The 17,891-nt window shown below is 35.7% G+C and overlaps 1 protein-coding gene across 2 annotated transcripts in view; it reads left to right on the plus strand.

Moving 5' to 3' along the window:
- LOC150109684 (uncharacterized) overlaps positions 1–16,279 on the plus strand; it is a 193,083-nt gene extending 176,804 nt beyond the window's left edge. For both annotated transcript variants that reach the window (XM_090409689.1, XM_090409694.1), the window contains exon 8: positions 16,024–16,279. In XM_090409689.1, the coding sequence (XP_090265815.1) occupies positions 16,024–16,048 (25 nt within the window). In that variant the 3' untranslated portion in view covers positions 16,049–16,279. The remainder of the gene's footprint in view (positions 1–16,023) is intronic.
- The last annotated feature ends 1,612 nt before the right edge of the window (positions 16,280–17,891 follow it).

Genomic DNA, 17,891 nt, shown 5'->3' on the forward strand with positions numbered 1-17,891 from the left:
TTGTTCAGGATGGTGATTTCGTCGGGTGTGAGGTTGTGGTGCGATAGATTGATGATGGAATTGTTTTTTGTGGGTTTTAAGGCGGTAACATCCGAAGGGTTGGAAGCAGTGCGACTGTATTGAGTGTTTGTTAGTGCGTACCATTTCTTTGCGTGTCGAGCTTCTAATAATACCGTGTAGTCGTTGATGTGAGATTGGGTATTATCCCAAAAAACTGCCCATTCGTTTGGGGTCAGCAGCATTTTCAATCTGTTTTTTGTTTTGTGAATGTATGAATATGCCTGTTGCTTCTTTTTAAATCTGTTGTTTATGGCTTGTTTTATGAGAGCACGGGAAGCCCAGTAGCAAATTTTTTTGTTTCCGCGAATCGTGCTGTTGCTGCGAATTTTGGTGTGATGTTGTGATCGAGGCATTTTTTGAGGAATGTTATGTGTATTTTTTGTGCGGTGTATGTTAGGATGGTTTTTTGGTATGTACCTTTTGTAAAGTTTATGCACTCGTTGAATGTGTGACGTGCAACCATGACATATGCTTGTGTTGGTTTGTTCATAAAGTGAATGCTATTTTTAAGGGTGTTATTGTGATCGAGGGGGTGGGGATTATGAGTAGAGAGCCAATGATAGGGGTTGTATGGTTATAAGACACAAGTAAATTATGGATGTTATTTCTGGGAAAACTCCCATGTTACTCCTCTTAATAAACTATTATATTTATAAAAATAGTAAATATAATAGTGTATTAAGAGGAGTAACATGGGAGTTTTCCCAGAAATAATATCCACAGTCTTTCAAATTACTTACTCCAGATCTGTAGAATGTCTTTATTTTCAGTTTTTATGCCACGATCATCATCTTTGATTACTTTTGCAGTACTGTTTTCTTAATTTCTAAGTTTTATGTTTAAAGTTACCTGTGGCATAACTATAAAACAACAAAATTATACGAAAACACAGTATTAAACTTCGTACTGAAAATAACTGTGCTCCATCAGTTTTTTCACTTGGTTATACTTTAAATTAAAGATGCCAAGAAATTATATTCTTGGTTTTATCCTTTATCCAAGTCTGAGCAAAGTTTGCATGAAGTCACTTCACGATTGGGCTACTTGTATGTAGAAGCTAATGACTTCACATCTTTTAACATTATTTCTAATCCAAAATATTTCTAATCCAGAATCCTTTATCCAAGTAGCCATGTTTTGGCTACTTGGATAAAGGATGAAACCAAGAATATAATTTCTTGGCATCTTTAATTTACTTCCAGAATATTATGCCACCTTCCTGATATTTATCTTCTATATTCTTACCAAAATTGGCCCAAGAAAGACTTTTGTTTAGCTATTCAACATAAAAATTATGGAAACAACTACCATGTTAGAATAAAACTTCAATATAAATCTTTAATATGAACTAAAATAATCACTCGACATTTCAACCTTCACATTAAGGTCATCATCTGGAGTATACACATATATACAAAGAAACAAGCTGCACTAGAATCTACATGGTATGCTAAAGTTACTTTGATTTGGTCATCTGTTAAAACTATTGGCCTCACCTCTGGTGAAAAAAAAACAACTTTACTACATCAACGCTAGAGTCCTGTTGTTATTATTATTATCTATTTGGTAGAGTAATGTGGCAAATATGAGAATGGGGAACTCGACAATGAGACTTATTTGTGCCTATGGTCCCACAGAAGGTTCTACTAAAGTAGAAGTGGAGGAATTTTTTGAGGCTTTAGAAAAAGCAACTGACACAATGAAAAAGGAAAAGTTGGTCCTTGTTGGGGATCTAAATAGTAGAGTAGGAAATGATTGTGAGACATACAAAAATATTTTGGGAAAATTTGGAGAAAACAGCAAAGCTAATAATAATGGCAAATATCTGTTGGATTTCTGCTCAGGACATGGACTGGTTATTACTAACACCATGTTCCAACATAAAAATGTGCACAAATTCACATGGAGAGAAGAGGCTAGGAATAAGAAAAGTCTCATTGACTGTGTTATTGTTGATAGTGATGTTTTCTCCCTGGTGCAGGACACCAGAGTGTACAGAGGATTTGAAATTGGAAGTGATCACTATTTAGTTTTGAGCAGGATAAAATTGAATTTCATATTGAAAAGAATAACATATAAGAAAGTTTTAAAGCGAATAAAAGTTGAGCAGCTCTCAGATGTAAACTGTAGACTAAAATACAGAAATATTATTGAAAAGAAAATGAAAGAGTTTGAGAACAGGAATCAAACCTTGGAGATTCAGTGGCAAACTCTGAAGGAAACATTGATTGATTCTCCCAGAGAGGCATGTGGTGAGGTTGTGTGCAAAGATAAAAAAATCAGAACTTCCTGGTGGACACAGGAAGTTAAAGAGGCAGTGAAGGAAAAGAAGAAAGCATATCAAAAGTTCCTGGCAAATAAGTCAGCTTTTACTCTTACAGAATACAGAGACAAATGTAAGAAAGCTAAACAGTGTGTAAAACTAGCTAAACAAAAGTCATGGGAGGACTTTGGCAAGAATATAGAAAATAAATATCAAGAAGGTGGCAAAATATTCTGGAGGTTGTTGAAGAAGCTTAGGAATGGAGGAAAGAGTGCTGTAAAAGGAATTAGAGATGATAAAGGTGAAATGAAAACAGGAGAAAAAGATATCCTTGAAGTATGGAGTAATTACTTTGAAAAACTGCTAAATGAAACAAGCAGTGATGACAGCACAATGATAAAAAACACTGACCAGGCATGCAGTCAGGAATACATATCCATACTTGAAGTAGAAAAAGCCATCAAAGGCTGGAAATGTGGAAAGGCAGCAGGAGTAGATGATATTCGACCAGAAATGCTGAAGTATGGTGGTATAAGAGTCTTACAGTGGCTGCACTGCATAGTTCAGAAAGCCTGGACAGAGGGACGAATTCCCGATGATTGGAGTAGAGCTCTCATAGTACCCATATATAAAAAGGGAAATAAAACTGAATGTGAGAATTACAGAGGTATTTCCCTACTGAGTGTTCCTGGCAAGATCTATGCAAGTATACTTGAGAAACGGTTGAGAAGAATTGTGGAAAAAAAGCTTGGTGAAGAACAAGCTGGATTCAGGCCAAATAGAGGCTGTCAGGATCAGATCTTCACTTTACGACAAATAGTCGAGAAAGCATGGGAATATAACAAAGATCTGTATTTAAGTTTTGTCGATTTGGAAAAGGCATATGACAAGGTGCCAAGAGAGAAGCTATTCAATACGCTGCAGTTATATGGTGTCAATGGGGCATTATATCAAGCAATACTTAGTCTTTATTTGAGTTGTGAGTCAGCAGTTAGAATTGAAGGAAGTACAGGAAGATGGTTTAATGTTAAATCTGGTGTGAGACAAGGATGTACATTATCCCCTCTGTTATTCATTATCTATATGGATCACATTATGAAGGAATGTGGTATTAAACCTGATATCAAAATTGGAGATGTTAATGTCAGCTCTTTGCTTTATCTTGATGATGTTATACTTCTAAATAAATCCGCTACAAGTCTGCAAGATTCTCTGACTAAAATGAATAGCTGTTGTAATAGATATGGTATGAAGGTCAGCAATAAATAGACAAAGACAATGAAAATAGGCAGAATCATTGAAAATGTCAACTGTGTTGTGAATGGAGAACCTGTGGAACAAGTAAAACATTTCAGCTACTTAGGCACAATTTTTACTGAAGATGGTAAACTAAATATAGAAATAGACAACAGAATCAGCAAAGCTGGTATCGTGGGAAGTCAATTGAATAAATTCATATGGAATAAGAAAGAAATTAGTCGGAACACTAAATTAGCTGTATACAAGACTGTGTTCAAACCAATTTTAACTTATGGATCTGAGAGCTGGGTCAGAAGTAAAACACTTGACCAAAGACTAGATACCGCAGATATGAGAGTCCTGAGAAAGATTAGAGGCGTGAACAGATGGCATCAATGGCAATATCATATTAAAAATGAGGATATTAGGAAAGAACTTGACATTGTCAGCATCCAGGAATGCGTTAGCAGAGCTAATCTCAGATGGTATGGTCACTTAAATAGAATGGGAGAGGAAAGATTAGCAAAACAAGTGTTCTCTGCCAGATTGGCAGGAAAACGACCCAGAGTAAGACCAAGATATAGGTGGATTGATACGGTACAAAGTGCCTTAGACGACAGAAATATAAGATCTGATAATGTTGGAGTCTTGACAAGTAACAGACTGATTTGGAGGAAAATTGTAGATAGGAAGTTAGTAATGATGTAATTTTTTCATGTAGTACTGTCATATCCTGTACACCTCTTGAGGGTATATGGCAGGAATTTGATGATGATGATTATCTATTTGGTAAAAATAAATTAAGCTAAAGAACAACATGTTCACACAAAGTTACTCATATAAGTATACATATAAATTAAAACAAAACAGTATGGATGGTGGCCAATTATAGCTGAAATAATTGCTTAGAGTCTTAAAGTCGGGGTTTTCTGGAAAACTAAGTGGGCTGAATGTGCACCATTCAAATGACTCAGAACATTTCTCCACTTCATTCTTAGGAGAACCTTCTGTGGGACTATAGACACAAATAAGTTCATCATCATCATCAAATTCCTGATATTTACCCTCAAGGAATGCACAGTATATGATAGTGCTACATGAAAAATTTACATCATTACTAACTTCCTTTCTACAATTTTCCTCTAAATTAAACTGTTACCTGACTTCAACATTGTTAGATCTTATATTTCTATCTTCTAAGGCACTTTGTACTGTATCAATCCACCTACATCTTGGTCTTCCTCTGGGTCGTTTTGCTGCCAACCTGGCAGAGAACACTTGTTTTGCTAATCTTTCTTCGCCCATTCTGTTTAAGTGACCATACCACCTGAGACTAGCTCTGCTAACACATTCCTGGATGCTAACAATGTCAAGTTCTTTCCTAATATCCTTATTTTTAATATGATATTGCCATTGATGCCATCTGTTCACACCCCTAATCTTTCTCAGGACTCTCGTATCTGCTTTGTCTAGTCTTTGGTCAAGTGTTTTACTTTTAACCCAACTCTCAGATCCATAAGTTAGAATTGGTTTGAACACCGTCTTGTATACAGCTAATTTAGGGTTTTGACTAATTTCTCTCTTATTCCATATGAATTTATTCAATTGACTTCCAAACATACCAGCTTTGTTGATTCTGTTGTCTATTTCCAAATTTAATTTACCATCATCGTGCCTAAGTAGCCGAAATGTTTATTTGTTCTATAGGTTCTCCATTCACAATTCAGTTGATATTCTCAATGCTTCTTCCTATTTTCATTGTCTTTGTCTTGTTATTGCTGACCTTCATACCATATCTATTACAACAGTTATCCAATTTAGTCAGGACTCTTGCAGACTTGTAGTAACTGATTTATTTAGAAGTATAACATCATCTGCATAAAACAAAAAACTGAGATTAACATGTCCAATTTTGATATCAGGTTTAATACGACTTTCCCTCATAATGTGATCCATATAGATAATGAATAACAGAGGGGATAATATACATCCTTGCCTGACACCAGATTTAACATTAAACCACCTACCACCTTTCTGTACTTCCTTCAATTCTAACTGCTGACTTACAGCTCAAATAAAGACTAAGTATTGCTTGATGTAATTCCCCATTAACACCATATAACTGTAGTGTTTTGAATAGTTTCTCTCTTGGCACCTTGTCATATGCTTTTTCCAGATCTACAAAACTTAATTACAGATCTTTGTTATATTCCCATTATTTCTCAACTATTTCTCATAAAGTGAAAATCTGATCCTGACAGCCTCTATTTGGCCTGAATCCAGCTTGTTCTTCACCAAGCTTCTCTTCCACAATCCTCAACCATTTCTCAAGTATACTGGCATAAATCTTGCCAGGAACACTCAGTAGAGAAATACCTCTGTCATTCTCATATTCAGTTTTATTTCCCTTTTTGTATATGGGTACTATGAGAGCTCTACTTCAATCATCTGAATTTCGTCCCTCTGTCCAGGCCTTCTGAACTATGCAGTGTGGTCACTGTAAACTTTTATACCTCCATACTTGAGCATTTTTGGTTGAATATCATCTACTCGCTGCCTTTCCACATTTAAGGCTTTTGATGGGTTTTTTCTAATTCAAATATGGATATGGATTCCGGCTTGCATGCCTGGTCAGTGTTTTTTACTATGCTGTCACTGATTGTTTCATTTAGCCATTTTTCAAAGTAATTACTCCATCAGGGATATCTTTTTCTCCAGTTTTCATATCACCTTTATCATCTCTAATTCCTTTTATAGCACTCTTTCCTCCATTTCTGAGCTTCTTCAACAACCTCCAGAATATCTTACACCTTCTTGATATTTATTTTCTATGTTCTTAACATTTGGGTATCATTAACATTAACCTGAATATGAATGCATTATTAGCTGTGTATTCCTCAGGGTAAGAGCTATGAATGTATTGTTAATAACAGTGTTCTGTGTAGCAATGAGCTTTAAGCTATCTGGTGTGAAGTGGGCTAACAAGAGAAATAGATGGTAGTGCATTGTGATCAGTTGCTGGTAAAGATGAAATATTTAATTCATATTTAACCACCTTACCGGCCATTATGGATCAAATACATATCCTCATATGCTTCGTAACCATCATATATTTAAATTTAATATCAATTGTATTAGAATTTTAATATGCACTTCACATCCATGATTACCTTGATGTCTATAGACGTCTTGGCGGGTAGCGTGGTTAATTATCCAAACCTTGATTGAGTAGCAATGAAATCTCATGAGAAGAAGGAAGTTGAATTTATTGAGCTTTTGCAAGACCTTCCTCAAGCTACATGTGACAGAGGGAATGTGAGGTCAAAGAGGGCCTTGATTATAGTGTCAGTGTGTAGTTCAGATATGGGACCGTCCTGCTCCAGTTGTTGACATTGATCAGTCTGTACTGATCTGGGAAGTGGCTAAGTACTGGATGTCATGCTCAGAAAAAGTTACATGCCAGTTAGAAACAGGAAATCATAACCAAGTGAGGACAATACTTGGCCCTTACTATCATTTGCTGGATGGGAAGGATGTTGACAGTACAGTGGAAGCATTAAAAAAGTATTTAAATGATGCAGTATCAGAATGTGTCCCTAGAGTTAAAAGAATAAATATGGTCAGTGTGAAATGTATGTGCATTTCTTATTAAGCAAGAGATTCTTGAGAAAAAAGATGATTCGGGAGGAATACCTTGTATATTAGGATTATGTCAGTTATGAAAATTTTAAGGCACCAGTGAGTAAAGTTACAAAGATTGTATGAAAAGCTAAGTGAATAAGTAAAGAAACCAGGTTCTGCATGCCAACAACAATTCAAAAGAATTCTATCATTATGCTGCAAATACAAGAAAGAATGATCCTACTGATTGTGGATGGCATGCAAGTTGTAGATGCAAAAAGAGATTTTTCGGCTAATGAATGCCCACTTTACAGAGAGCTATCATCATGGAGTATGGAACTAGGAAACTCAGTGCTACATCTGTACAGTATGATGTGACCGGGTATGAAGGAGGAGAAAGCACTAAAGCTGTTGCATAAACTAAATAAGAATTTGGCAATAGGAGTTGATAGGATATCAGCACTGGTGCTAATGTACTGGTTATGCCTCTGATCAGTACTGAGTCGAATTTGAGTCTCAACATAGGAAAGATTCCACTGGAATGGAAAGAATATAATTTCATTGCCCAATCTGGTGCAAAGACTGATGTGTCTAACTGTTAACCCATCAGATTTCTGGAGTGGTGGTGAAGTCGTTTCAAAAGTTTGGTGAGAGCTCACATAGAAATGGGTTAACAGGGAATTTATACCTTTTGCAATGAACTGCTTGTGTTTACAAAGGGAAAGTTATGTTTGAGTAACTTGCTCACATTTAATAATGTTGTGGTTGAGTTAGACACGTTGGAATAGAGAAATCATAATATTACTTGACTATAAGGCTTTTGACAGAATACAGCATGGAAGGGCTTTGGATAAGCTGGAAGATGTAGAATTAGACTAAAAACTGTTAGCTTGGATAAGAGGATGGCTGGCTGACTGACAGGTATCAAAAAGTGGTGTATGGACAGTGTAAGTCTGCAAGAATTAAACTGCCTGTTACATTTCAGGTTTTTGATGGCTTTTTCTACCTCAAATATTGATATATATTCCAGATCTTTTTCTTCTTGAAATTTTCTAACCACTGTTCTGTCACTTTCTTTCACTTAATCTTTTTTATTGGGGGGGGGGGGGGGACTTTCCTCCATTTGGACTCGAGAACATTTCTGTTTTATTACCATAGTCTTTCTTGCCTTAGCTTTTGTTTAGTTACTTTCACACACTACTTTGCTTTCTTACATTTTTCTCTGTATTCTCCCACAGCATTTGTTAAGAACTTTTGATATGCTTTCCTCTTTTACATAGCTGCTTGTTTAACTTCCTGAGTCCACCATACATTTTTGATTTTTTCTATACTTGTAGACAACTTTACCACATTGTGGCTAAATCAATTACCATTTCCTTCAGTCTGCCATTGAGTCTCCAATCTTTCATAATTATTTTAAAACTCATTTTTTTCTTGAATAAGATTTATATGTTTGAGTCTGCATTTGACCTTTGAAAGATGTTCCACTGTGAATATTTTAAAACTTTCTTGCATATTTTTTCTCTTCAATACGATATTCATTTTTATCGTACTCAAAGCTAAATGGTGATGATCACTGCATGTTTTAAATTCCCAGTATATGCTTGTGTTCTGAACCAGCATAAAGATATGACTATCAACAATAACATAGTGAAGGAGACTTTTCTTATTTCCTGTATCTCCTCTCCCTGTGAATTTGTGTACATATTGATTCTGGAACGTGGTATTAGTAATGACTAGTGCATGTCTTGACCAGATATCCATCAGGTACTTACTATTAGTAGCTTTCCCTTTTTCTTCAAAGTTTCCTAGAACATTTCTATAAGTCCATTCATTCCATACTCTACTGTTTAGATGTCCAATAAGATGATTTTCTTTACATCAGCAGTCCTCTCCAGTAATTGAAAAATTTTTATATGATCCACACACAAAAGGCTACAGACCTATAGCACATTAGTGCTGTGTGTGCAAGAAGAATAGAAGAAAGGAGGAATCTGTTCACATTTTGTTTGAACAGCTGAGAGTTGTAATCTTTGGGTGAGACTTTTCAAAGGACAGATGCAGATAGGATGGTGGAAGAGGAGGCAGTGGAATTGGTTTGGTGACTTTCAAGATGGACAGTTTGTAAAAGAGTGTTGGTTAGCAGTGGCTCTTGTTTTAATGATTTTGGAAGAGAGTTGAGGAATAATAGTGGCCAATTCAGCAAAGCACTGTCCATGAAAATATCTGTAGAAGAGATACAAAGCAGAAACTGAACTCTTCTGGATAGAATCTAGCAATCTTAGAGAAGATTTTGGTGCGCCACCCTAAATATGGGAGCATTATTCCATGGCTGTGCAGATTTTGGTTTTGTATATAGTTAGCAGCTGTGAAGTAGTGTCTTATGCAAAAAAGTACACCAAGTTTTATGGCAAATGTGGAAGCTGTAGTTGCAATGTGGTTTTGCCAGGAAAGATCAGAGGTGCAGGTCAGTCCTAGTAGAGAAATCTGATTATGTTTGGATATCTCAGTATTACTGAAGGTAAGGGGAGGGGGGGGGGTGAGCTCTTTATTGCAAGAGATTAGACAGGACTGAGTTTTGGTGGCATTGAAGTTTGCAAGGTTGTTCTTGTTATTCAAGGTTGTCAATCTAAGTTCAGGTCATTGGTCATGGTAGATCTTGAGGATTCTAATACTTGAAAACTACAAGATTTGCCAAATGAAAAGGAGGAATGGAGTGTACTGTCATCGGCAAAGCTATGGATTGGTGGGGAAATCCAAGGAGAGTAAACCATCCACCATGACACATGGTGAGCGACCAGTGAGAAAGTTGGCGATCCAGTTGCAGAGTGTGGAAGGCAGACCATAGGATTGCAGTTTGTTAAGTAGGCCCCTGTACCAAACCTGATCAAATGCTTTTGAAATGTTGAGAGCAACTGTGTGAGTTTCTCTGAACATTTACTTCTTCCTTAATACACGGGTGAACTTTCTGTGGCACCACAGGCACAAAGATGTTTGATTTATCAGAAAATGCATATATGTGATATAAATAAAATGAAAAAGTTGGCCCTTGTTGGAGATCTAAACAGCAGAGTATGAAATGAATACCAGACCTATACTGATGTTTTTGGAAAATTTGGAAAAAAGAACAAAACTAATAATAATAGTAAGTATCTGCTGGATTTCTGTTTAGGACATGGAACTAGTTATTACTAACATAATGTTCTAGCATAAAGATGTGCACAAAATTCACATGGAGAGAAGATGCAAGAAATAAGAAAAGTCTCATTGACAGATTAAATTTGACATGAAAATTGGCAATAAAAATAATAAAAAGAGAAAGACTGAAAATATCAGTTGTATCCTGATGGAAAACCTATAGAACATGTAAACCATTTCAGCTATTTGGATACAGTTTTTACTGAGGATGGTAAATTATACATAAAATATAAATTTATCTATATATTAATAGAATAGTGTATCTAATAGGATGCTGCTATAATCCAGGGAATGTGGAGAGTATTAATTGTGAAATGTTTAGATAAATTAGTTGGGCAAGTAAAAGGAAGATGATCTTAATGGGAGATTTTAATTATAGGAATGTGGATTGAAAAGAACAGATTGTGTATAGTAACAAGGAGAGTGAATTTGTTGAGTTTCTGCTGGATAAATATCTAAAGCAGTATGTGGATGGAAGCAACATGAAGTTTATTTGCGTTAGATTTGGTGATATCCTCACAGGATGTCGTGGTGAAAGTGATCATGAGGTGTTGGTTTGGAAGGTAGTCAAACAGGAAAACGTTATCAAGAAGGTCTATATGTGGAACTATAAGGTGGGTGATTATCAGAAGCTCCATCAACTTAGTCAACTAGCATCAATACATGGTTGATGAATTGTGTACAAAAGATGTTGACAGTGCATGGGAAATGATGAGGCAGTATTTAACACAAGCAATACATAACTGCATACCAAGAGTTAAGCAAATAAGTAGAGTAGAAGTTAGATGAAATCAAGCAAGCAGTGTTATGAAAGAAGTTATGGAGGAAGTACAAGACAGTTTGCAATGAACATATGCATGAAGAATATAAAGTGCTGGCCAGAAAAATGACAAACATGGTTAAAAAAGAAAAAGTAGAATATGAGAGGAGATTGGCCAGTCAAGTCAAAGCTAATCAAAGGAATTTTTCTGTTCTGTGGCAAGCAAAAGGGAAAATAATTATGGCAGGTTGATGCTGGTGAATAGCTATTGTAGCAAAGTAACAATAGCAAGTGATATAGCAGAATTATTTAATGAGCACTTCATCAATGTATATCATAGTGGTGTGAATGATGTGCAACGTGCAGAAGGAAGGCAAGAATTAGTAGAATTAAAGGTGAAAGAATCAGAGGTGTATCAAGCGTTGCTTGACTTAGATGTTAATAGGGCTGTGAGGATGGATAACATATCACCACATATTTTTAAAGAATGTTCAAAATATTTAGCCATGCCCTTCTGGTTATTTATTGAGAGTCTTGTAGTAGGTAAGGTTACAAAGGTGTGGAAAGAATGCAGAATAATACATCTCCATGAGCATAGTTCAAGAACAAAGTTTCCAATTTCTGGTCTGTATATCTGCAGTTGTGATCACCATAAGATTCTCTATGATGGTCAGCATGGGTTTGTGAAGGGCAGGTCTTATTTTAGCAATCTGCTTATGTTTTATAAGGTGACAAATGTGTTGGATAAGGGAGAATCATATACATTGATATTCTTGGACTTTGCAAAATCATTTGATAGATTATACCATATGATAAGTTGGTGTACAAGCTGCAGAGGATAGAAATAGATAATATATTGGTTAGATGTATTGGAGATTGGCTTTCTGAACGATACCAGCAAGTTGTGTATGATGGGACCGTGTCTCAGAAAAGAAGGGTGACCAATGGTGTGCCTCAGGTTCTGTTCTTGGGCCCCTGCTGTCTAACTTGTTTGTTAATGATATTTTATGTGGATTGACTGGAGATCTTCAAATGTTTGCCGATGATGCAGAGTTAGGTAGAATTATTAGGAGTAGTGCTGATGTTAATTCTCTACAGGAAGATTTAAATAGACTTTTAGCTTGATCAAATGAATGGTGTTGCAAGGTGTTACACTTTGGGATACAGAGATATAAGGCTCCAACAATACATACTGTATTGTTGGAGCTGTACTTCAAGAAGTGGATGAGATTCAGGATCTTGGAGTGATGGCGGACAGTGAACTGAAGTTCCAAAGGCACATTGCACTTGTTGCAAAGACTGCACATCATATTGCTGCTATGATAAAAAGTACACTGACATGTAGTAGGTATAAGGAGGTAATGGGAGGCTTGTGGATAGGAGGAAAAGAGGAGATATGATAGAGACCTTCATGTCAGTTAAGGGATTCTATTAGATTAATACAGAAGAAATTATAAAAAGAGTGGATGTTAAGATGGGAAGAACAAGAGGCCATCCCTGGAAGTTGTATACAAATGTGGTTAAGAAGGGAGTGAGCAAATGATTTTTATGTGGAGTTGTTAGTGATTGAAATGCATTGCCTGAGTGTTGTGAGTGCAGGTAGTGTAAATAACTTCAAAGCTCATTATGATAGACATGTTGCTGGTTGAGTGAGCCTCTCTCAATGAGTCTGACTCCATGGAGGTTACCAAATAATAATATATGGAAATAACAACACAATAAGCTAACTTGATATAGTTATGAGTTAGCTGAATAAATTTTTATGGAATAAGAAAGAAATTAGTCTAAACACTGAAATAGCTGATGGGAGATACTGAGATAGGAGTGATGATAGCTTGGTCCACCTTTGCTCTGAGTTGCCTGGTGTTACACTACCTTTCCTCAGTCCTGAAGATATTTTCAGGCGCAAACTTTGTTTGCTCACACTTGGATAAAGGATTAAACTAAATTTATTATAGTCTAACCAAGTGAAAAATAAACTTTCATCATCTTTCTCCAAATCCAGAGTAATTTAATAATAAGGTGGCACACCTTTTGGCAATTCTTATTCTGCTTTGGTATCTCCACCTCTGGGCCTGGCTCCCACTGATGAGACCTCAATAAAAGTCAAAACTGGTCTTGGTAGTGGCCCTTCCCTTAATGCATAACATTATACACATCTGCAAGGAGATGTGTTTTGCATTATGGGAGATACTGAGATAGGAGTGATGATAGCTTGGTCCACCTTTGCTCCGAGTTGCCTGGTGTTGCACTACTTTCCTCAGTCCTGAAGATATTTTCAGGCACAAACTTTGTTTGCTCACACTTGGATAAAGTATTAAACTAAATTTATTATACTGAAGTAGCTGTTTACAAGACACTGTTTAAATCCATTTTAATTCTGATAACTGAGATAGAAATAACATTTGCTCTTTGCAATAACTCTGGAAACTGCAGATATGAAAGATCAGAAAAATTAAGGAAAAGAACAGATGGCATCAGTAGTAGGATCATATTTTAAAAAATATTTATTTAGAAGATCAAAATATAAGATCTGACAGTATTGGAGTCTTTATAGATAATAGACAAATTTGGAAGAAAATTGTTGACAGGAAGTTAGCAACAATGTAAACTTTTTCATGTAATGTTATCATACTATCCTGTACACCCCCCCCCCCTTGAGACTATGTATTTAGTATTTGATTGTTATGTTTATGGTATCATTCATTTTTTACTGTGCTATTTAGATTTCTAACAAGAACCAACCTTATTAACTGTCTTTTCCTCAGAAAATTCTTCCACTTCTTCCTAAGAACCTTTTGTTTACCATATTGCCTGTCATTCAAGATTATCTTCATGTTTGGTGTTTGAATACTATACCTTGATCATCATTGAATACTACATTTTTTATGTAGTATTTCTTATTTCAAAGAATCGCGCTTGTTTTTGTCTTGTGTGTCTGTTTTGGTAACATAACTTGCAATTCTTCTCTCAATTTCACTTATTTTCCTGTTAATATTTCTTATGTTAATGGTGCCCTTTTTACTTCTGCTGATGTTGAGTTAGAGTTTGTTACAATGGCTTACCTTTCACTTTTTGCCCTGGTTCCCTGATTAAAATAATGTTTAACCAAATCAAAATGATTGGTACCGTCATTTTGATTTAGTTTAAGCTGATAAGAATAAATTTGCTCTGCTAAGTCCCAAATTGCCATCTCAATATCTAGGTAGATAGATATAATAAATTTAGTTTAATCCTTTATCCAAGTGTGAGCAAACAAAGTTTGCACCTGAAAGTATCTTCAGGACTAGGGTAAGGTGGTACAACACCAGGGCATTCCTTGCAAAGGTGGAGCAAGCTACCAACACTCCTATCTCAGTATCTCCCATAATGCAAAACACATCTCCTTGCAGATATGTCTAATGTTATGCATTAAGGGAAGGGCCACAACCCAGACTAGTTTCGACCTTTATTGAGGTCTCTTCAGTGGGAGCCAGGCCCAAGTGGAGATACCAGGCAGAAGCATTAGCAGGTCATCTCTGCCTATAGGAGTTGCCAAATGGTGTGCCACCCTTTTTTAATAAATTACTGTGGATTTAGAGAAAGATGTTGAAAGTTTATTTTTCACTTGGTTAGAGTATAATAAATTTAGTAAAAAATAGGTAGATAGATATCTACTAATGGGTGCATCAGTGGAGTGTGATGATTAAACATTATCTTTAGATCTTGGGTCTTTTGAGAACTTCTGAATGCTCAATGTTATGTAGCTTGTAGCTTTTACCCTTAAGCAACTCCCACAGTAGATGGAAGTTTTTTCACTTGGCTATGCTACCAATTATATATTTGATTTAATCATTAATATCCCATAATGCAAAGCACATCTCCTTGCAGACATGTATAATGCTATGCATTAAAGAAAGAGTCACTACCCAGACCGGTTTCGACCTTTATTGAGGTCTCATCAGTGGGAGCCAGGCAATTGATGAGAAGTTATGCCACCTTTGCCACAAGTGTCCCAGTCCTGAAAATACTTCAGGCGCAAACTTTGGTTGCTTACACTTGGATAAAGGATTAAACCAAATATATAATTGGTAGCATATCCAAGTGAAAAAACTTCCATCAACTTATCTCTAATCCAGAGAATTTTAATAATAAGGTGTGACACCTTTTGGCAACTGGTATATGGAAATATGACTTCTCCATTACTTCCACCTTAGTGGAAGTAATGGAGAAGTCATTACCTTCTCATCACCACCTCTGGGTCTGGCTCCCACTGATGAGACCTCAATAAAGGTCGAAACCAGTCTGGTAATGACCCTTCCCTTAATGCATAGCATTATATATGTCCGCAAAGAGATGTGCTTTGTATTATGGGATACTAAGGCAAGTGATGAGTAGTTATACCACCTTTGCCATGAGTTACCCCAGTCCTGAAAATACTTGAGGCACAAACTTTGTTTGCTTACACTTGGATAAAGAATGAAAAACCAAATCTATTATTGATAACTCCCACAATAACTTTACTATTGTGATGGCTATTATACAATAATTAAATTATACCAACAACTATAACGCACATTGACTATACTTGAGAACTAGTCTATAATAACATTTATTGCAATTGTGAAACCTTGGAATTAGAATCTGAATTCATTGCTACTTTATTTAGTAACATTTCTCTTTTATCATATAATTTGGATATCTGCTTTTTGCATGCTGATAGGATTAAATTTAATATATCTCTGTAAGGCAAGTGGCATATTTAATTCTTGCTTAATAATGGGAGCCATAATAAAAATTGGATGTCATTCAGATAACCTATGATTTTAAGAAGCCTCTAAGAATTTTTATTATAGTTGTATTTGGATATTATTTTATTGTCTTATTTATTTTGATATTTTAGGTGGCCACAGATGAAAACAGTCTGATTGAGACAGCTTACAACACTGTACAAGCAACTAAACAGGGATATGCTTTTCATCACTCTATTCTGCCTTTCTATTTATTTATTTATATATTTATTTTTAATTAAAATTCCTGCTCTTTATGACAGATCAGTAGCATTTTGCTATTGACATAAGTACTTCTGTCTAGAAGTAGATGACAAATTTTTAGCCTCTATATAGCCATGAAATTGTCATGGTTTCTATTAATTAAAATTTTTTTTTACATCAAATAAAATAAAAATAGATTTGTTCGTAATTACTTATGCAATTCTAAAGACACTTTTTAACCTCTAGGGATCATTTTTAAAAGTTTTTTACCAATCTGATTTCATGTTTTGAAAGATGTTTGAATTCCCACTGTTGTTTTTTAAGTGATTTTAGTCGGATATTAAATAATGGGATCCTTAATTTGCATGATAATCATGAAAAAATGTGCCTTATTATTGTCTTGGTTCTTTTTTTTTTTATGTATATTTTTTCCGAATATATTATAGTTTGTTCTAGAAGTTTCAAAATTCAGCTAGATTTCCTCCTCCCTTTCTGAAGACGTTAAACAATTTTCTAAGAATAAGAATGGAGATGAAATAGTAAATGAAATGGATTGATAAATTTTAGTAAACATTCTGGCTTCAGTAGATCATGTTTATTCTGAAGCTCAAGGGACTGAAATTTATCAGCTTTGAATTAAATTCAAATTACAGAATGCTTACATACACTGTGTGCTGTGTATATACCAAAGGCGGGGCTGTCTGACCCCCTCCCTCAAACACACAAAAAATTAATACTAATAAATTTCTGTGCAATTAATACTAACTGCAGTGTGTTCTTGACTTGTTGTGGTTGCTGAAATACATTACCTGTCAGCAGCCTTGCAATAACCGGAATTATTGACTATTCACCGTTTGATTTGAAAAAGAAAACAGCGTACATTTCATATGTAATTAATATGGAGTATAAATTCTCATGAAGAAATCATGAACTTTATGACCAACTTAAAGCCGGTGTAGCTCAGTGGATGTGGTGTTTGTCTCATTGACAGTCAGCAACTAGAGGAAATTTTTCTAAGCCTTTTTTCAACAAGTTCCCGAGTTAGTCGATCTCTGGCACGGGCAAGCGGATTTTTTCTCCCGGAAACACTGTTTTTAGTCCCGTAAACTCAAGAAAATCGAAGATAGAACCTACACTATTTCAGACACTAAAATATATTGTGTTAAGGTTAGGGACCATGAGATGGCGGCTCTTCACTGCGTGCCACTTAATTAGTGATAGCCTTTGGCCAGCTATCTCTGATTGGGTACCAGTGGAGATTGAACTGCCCACTCAGTCTCCAAAAGTTAGATAGGGCTAAATGGCCTCGCCTACTCCCTATACAGGAATAAAATGGCATTGGCTGATTTATTTATTTTTTTAATTTCTATCATCATCATCAAATTCCTGACATGTACCCTCAAGGGGTGTATCAATTTTTACTGTATCAATCCACGTATATATCTTGGTCTTCCTCTGGGTCATTTTCCTGCCAACCTGGCAGAGAACACTTGTTTTGCTAATCTTTCCTCGCTCATTCTGTTTAAGTGACCATACCACCTGAGATTAACTCTGCTAACACATTCCTGAATGCTGACAATGTCAAGTTCTTTCCTAATATCCTCATTTTTAATATGATATTGCCATTGATGCCATCTGTTCATGCCTCTAATCTTTCTCAGGACTCTCATATCTGCTGTGTCTAGTCTTTGGTCAAGTGTTTTACTTTTAAACCAACTCTCAGATCCATAAGTTAGAATTGGTTTGAACACAGTCTTGTATACAGCTAATTTAGAGT

This window comes from Typopeltis vanoorti, chromosome 2, assembly GCF_054136105.1.
Source record: "Typopeltis vanoorti isolate ZY-2024b chromosome 2, IOZ_Tvanoo_1.0, whole genome shotgun sequence".
Classification (NCBI taxonomy): Eukaryota; Metazoa; Arthropoda; class Arachnida; order Uropygi; family Thelyphonidae; genus Typopeltis; species Typopeltis vanoorti.